This window comes from Populus nigra, chromosome 1 (genome assembly GCF_951802175.1).
Source record: "Populus nigra chromosome 1, ddPopNigr1.1, whole genome shotgun sequence".
NCBI classification, from domain to species: Eukaryota; Viridiplantae; Streptophyta; class Magnoliopsida; order Malpighiales; family Salicaceae; genus Populus; species Populus nigra.
Window position 1 is genome coordinate 15,954,528 of NC_084852.1, and position 5,164 is coordinate 15,959,691.

The 5,164-nt window shown below is 32.5% G+C and overlaps 1 protein-coding gene across 1 annotated transcript; it reads left to right on the forward strand.

Moving 5' to 3' along the window:
* The first annotated feature begins 328 nt into the window (after positions 1 to 328).
* Positions 329 to 2,102, forward strand: LOC133678707 (myb-related protein 315). Its single transcript, XM_062101164.1, has 3 exons — positions 329 to 717; positions 832 to 961; positions 1,124 to 2,102. The coding sequence occupies exons 1-3, from the start codon at positions 585 to 587 to the stop codon at positions 1,707 to 1,709; spliced, it is 849 nt and encodes a 282-aa protein (XP_061957148.1). The 5' UTR covers positions 329 to 584; the 3' UTR covers positions 1,710 to 2,102.
* Positions 2,103 to 5,164: the final 3,062 nt, after the last annotated feature.

The window sequence follows — 5,164 nt, forward strand, 5'->3', positions numbered from 1 at the left end:
AATTTTATGACACTTTCACATTAAGAAGAAGGCATCTCTCTCTCTCTCTCTCTCTCTCTCTGTCCCCCCTCTAAGATGAAATGAGTTGCCCCCAACGACAAAAAATGGCCAGCTTTTAAGGGGCCAGAGAATCCTTCAAGTCTCGTTATTTTTTAGGGCTTAACCAAATTAAAACCCAATATGAGAAGACTTTAGCATCAAAATTAATTAATTTTGTCAACGAAGACGACCCACGTCTGGTTCTTCTTTCATGTACAGTTTTTCATGCTCATCAAGACCCTTTCCATTGTCTCCTATAAGGGTGGCGCTGGTGGCCATTTTATAATTATACACACCCTCCATTCTTTTTAAGAGCTCTCAACTCCTATATGCTTTTCCATTCAATCATTTCTCTCCCCCTTCAAACAACATCCTTCTTTTTTTATGTCTGAATGAACTGGCAGCATCTTTTCTTGGATTATAAGTTTCTATATATAAAGGGTGGTTTCCCTTTCACTTTTTAGCTCTCGAATTATTTCTCAAGCGTCAAGACTAGCTTCCTAGCTTAATTAGCTTAGCTTGATCATCACTTCAGGTTGGCAAAAATGGGAAGGCAACCTTGCTGCGATAAGGTTGGATTAAAAAGAGGTCCATGGACAATTGAGGAAGATCATAAACTCACGAACTTTATCCTCAACAATGGTATTCAATGCTGGCGAATGGTTCCTAAGCTTGCAGGTGTACATCTCTTCCCTTTTCTTTTCTTTCTTTCAAGCATAGTGCTGATGCATTTACCAACTTAATCATAGCTTTAACTAAAATGGTAGCATTTTGGTGGCATGGTTTTTGAAGGTTTGCTAAGATGTGGAAAAAGCTGTAGACTAAGATGGATTAATTATCTGCGGCCGGATCTAAAGAGAGGTGGTTTTACAAAAATGGAAGACAATCAGATTATCCAGCTTCATTCACGTCTTGGCAACAGGTATAATATTAATGCTTTCTTGTTTTTCGCTTTCCCTCAAAATTACTTTCAAGAAACTTTAATTCAAGGTCATTAATTAATTATTACGATAGTTACTTGTTGATGGATTTTTTTATTTTCTTGTTTAATTACTAAGACGTTTGGGAACTTAATTTTGTGTAGGTGGTCTAAGATTGCTTCACATTTTCCGGGCCGCACAGACAATGAAATCAAGAACCATTGGAATACTCGAATTAAGAAGAAATTGAAGGTTCTTGGTTTAGACCCCGTGACCCACAAGCCCATTGAACAAACAGAGAAGGATGTTAGTGGTGAGGAGGATGAGACAATTCAAGAATCTGTTTCCTTAAAGGAACAAGAGGAAAGCTTGGAAGTCAAGTCAGAGGATCGTGATCAAGCCAAGAGTGATTTTGTACAAGAAAGAGATCAGAAACTTGAGCAAGATGAATTGAAGATATTGGATGAAACTGATCTTCTGAAGAGCTATGAAATGTTGTGTGGGAGCTTGGATGTGGGCTCATGGATTAATCAAGAAACCAACACATCCACTTCTTATAGTTCTCAAGAATCTAATAACCTTTCAGCTGGTGAATTCCATTCCATTCAAGAAGACTCTGTAAGTCAATGGATTGAGAGTGTGGACTCTTTTCTCTCATGGGACAGCTTCAGTCATCTAGATGAAGATCTTTTCTTCCTGGAAAATAGCCAATGTAATTACATGACGCATTCGGCCCCTAAGCGCCTCTAATTTCATTATCACTCAAGCATTTAGCTCCCATAAAAGTTAATCAGATGGTGTTAGTGATTTGAGTGCTACCTTATTTTATATGAAAACCATTTATTTTGAACAACTGAAGTTGTTCTTAATTATTCTTTGCCTTTTCCTTCCGTTCTTTCTAATGATGAAAGATTTAGTGCAATATGTTTTTGTACATTATTGTTTTCTTGTTCTTTCACCATCACAGGGATGTCTGAGCTTTGCCACATCTGATTAGTGAGGCAAAAAGCTTGATCCTTGACCGTAGTTGTTGTTATGAGCTATCTTAATTACTTTTTTCTTGTCTCCTATACATGCATGCAACTGTAATAAAACTATCATTGGAGTCATAGTTCTCATTAAATGTAATTCTAAAAGTTTCTATGGGGTTGGATTTAATTACTTTTCCTTCTTTTTTTAGAATTAAATTCTTCTTTTGCTGGATTTAATGATTATCATCCTATCATTGATTATTATTGAGCCTGATAACCAATCGCATCGTGGATAGCTTGCTTAAAAACCAATTGAAAAGAGATTTAATCCGAGAAAAAGTTAATTTTAAATTACCTTAATGTTAAGATTAAAAAAAATTAAACCCAATACTTGACATGATTTCTTTTTCTTGATAGTAAAAAGGGTCGACTTTTCGAGTTCATTTAAAATTTAAAATTTAAAATCCTATCATTATCATCTACAGAACGAAAACAAAGTCAGATTTGTTAATAATATATTTTTTATATAAATAAAATTTTTTGCTGAAGCAATAATTCTTTGACTTCTACTTTGTCTAATTACATAATTTCTTGCAACTAATTAAACAAAGTTAGATTTGTGAGTTCACAACTACGATAGAAAGCAACCCTGCACAGTGCATGGTATCTCTTGATTTCCTTTTCCTTTTATACTTTCATATTTGGTTATAAATTCAATGCTTCCTTGCTACGTGAGAAAATTTATTTAATGGCAACATGATATATACAATCCTCTTCATTCTGAAAAGGAAAATTTATACCATATATATATATATATATATATATATATATATATATTCCTCTTAAAACTTGTGTAAATTTCTCATGTAGGTCCTATATATATTCATGCAAGTGGATGCTGTATGTGAAGAAAATATATAAAGAATCGGTCCCATCTCAAAAGAGAGCCATGAAAACTGATTTTTGTTTTTATTTTTGACTTACTTGAGCATTGTAATTAAGGCTTGATCTTCGCAGAAAATATATTTATAGGCAACTAGATAGAACGAATCAAATTAATCAATCATTATATACATGATGCATGGTAATGCTTTGTTTTTTATGTATCGTTTTCACCATATACTAAACTATAGCCAGTTTAATTACTGATAATAGAATAATTCGTGGACTTTCTCTGATTAAGATTAACAAATTGAACTGCCTGAACCAAATTCCTACGTGGTTTCCTTTGTGAATATGTCGGGGCCAAGATAATTGGAGAATAGATCGTGCAGAGCACTGAATCAAGATCATGAAGTGGATGGATCATCGATCAAGCATCCCACCCCAGTGTTCTTGAGGCTAACATGTGCATGCATCCTATGCATAGAGATCAAGGGATTTTATATATAGAACCTGGCAAATCAAATCTACCTCTGGAGGGAAAAAGAGCTTGCCCCACGTTACATGCTGATACGATCTCTGGCCAGCTTTATAATCGATTAAGTTAATCATAAATTTGATTCCTTTGTTTTCCATCTCAAGAATTCAAGAGGTTCAGGAGAAAACAAGGAGTGGTAATATTTCCTGGATTTAGTTATAATTTGCAGTTCCGAATGGCTAATAATCTGACCTTTAGAAAGTCTCTTCAAGTAGAGGCTATGATATCTGGTACCTAATTAAAAAGGCCGCCACAAATTGAAGGAAGTTACGAACAACGAGTCGTTGCTGCCCTCCATTCCTCTGTTCTTTCTTTTATACTTTAAAGGTTTCTATACTGTTTGTTGGCTTCATGTCATCCATGTATTTTACATTTTCTTCATCACCATATCTTTCTGTTTGTTGGTGTTGCTTACGTAGTTAAAAACTAGACGTGGATCCATGCTATGTACGCTGCAGGACTGGATTTTTTTTTATTTTTTATGTAAAGAATATTATTCAAGTCACGCATGCATGTTTTTTAAAAAGAAAAAACATTCATGATTATCTAAGTTAGTTTTATTTTAATTAGATGATAAAAAATTTAATAATAATAGCAAATGGATCAAATAAAAATAAATTAAGTCATCATGACAATTTGAAGAAAAAAATCAATTAAAAGAATAAGTATTAGAAGGCAACTACAAATTTTTTTATTGAAGAGTGAGATTGATAAGAAAAATTATATCAACAAAAAAACAATAAAAAAAATAAGAATCAAATTAAAAAAAAACATATTACAAGTTGAAATTGAATGATGAAATTGAAAACAAATAAGAATTTTATAAAAGGACTAAGAACAAAAATTAAAAATTAAAAAAATAAGGACCGAAGTTGGAATCTCAATAAATATAATGACAACTCAGAAATGTTGAATAATCAGTGTGAAATTCAAGGAGATGAGAAAGAAAAGAGGGGGGTGAAGCACCGACGAAGACACATCATCCTACCATCAATGCCATGCGTCGTCCCATCACGAAGAAGGCAAAGTTTTAATTCTAACAACAAGGTGTAAAGGAATATTTGGCCATCAAGAGACGACGCGCGCACCGCCAAATACTGTGTGCACCTCCCACACAATGACACATACATTACAAGCACCAACCACTTTTTTAATAATGTTTTATATTTATTAAAATATCAAATTATTTTTCAATCAACTTGATTATAACTGAAAAATCATATTGAAAATATAAAAAAGCATTTGGATGCTAGTTTTAAATTCTTTTAAGGGCAATTTAGTCTTTTTTACCGTGCTTTAGTAATGTAAAAAAACCAAGTTGTCCCCGATCAATATAATAATGACTACTGAATTTTGTGAAAAGACCATATTGCCACTAATAACCAGTTCAAAGATTTTTTATGAGAAAGATAAAACTGTCATTACATGGTTCCATTAATCAATGAATCATGAAAAGTGTTTTTCCAAGGCCATTTAGTTATGGTTAATTGACACATGAGATGTTCCTCTCGCATAATGTTTTCCTTTTTTGATGTACATTTTGAACTTTTAGTTTTTTTAAAAAAACAATTTAGTCCATATTTTTTAATTTCTTACAAAAGAGTTATAATTGAAAATTTTTTAGTCATCATATATATTTTACAGTACATATAATTTACTCGAATATTTTTTTTTCAATTAAGTTCCTACATGTCAACTTGTAAACTTGATCAAAATTGATCAAAGATTTAAATGTATTGACGAATAAGATAACAAGAGTTAAGTGAATTTAAATGGGTATACATGTTTAAAAAATAAAAATTTTATTTCTTATA

Excerpts from the sequence above, each read along its gene's own strand:
- LOC133678707 (XM_062101164.1), top strand. The coding sequence starts at position 585 with ATGGGAAGGCAACCTTGCTGCGATAAGGTTGGATTAAAAAGAGGTCCA. Across the intron at positions 718-831 it reads AATGGTTCCTAAGCTTGCAG|GTTTGCTAAGATGTGGAAAA; the intron begins GTGTACATCTCT and ends TGGTTTTTGAAG. Across the intron at positions 962-1,123 it reads CATTCACGTCTTGGCAACAG|GTGGTCTAAGATTGCTTCAC; the intron begins GTATAATATTAA and ends AATTTTGTGTAG.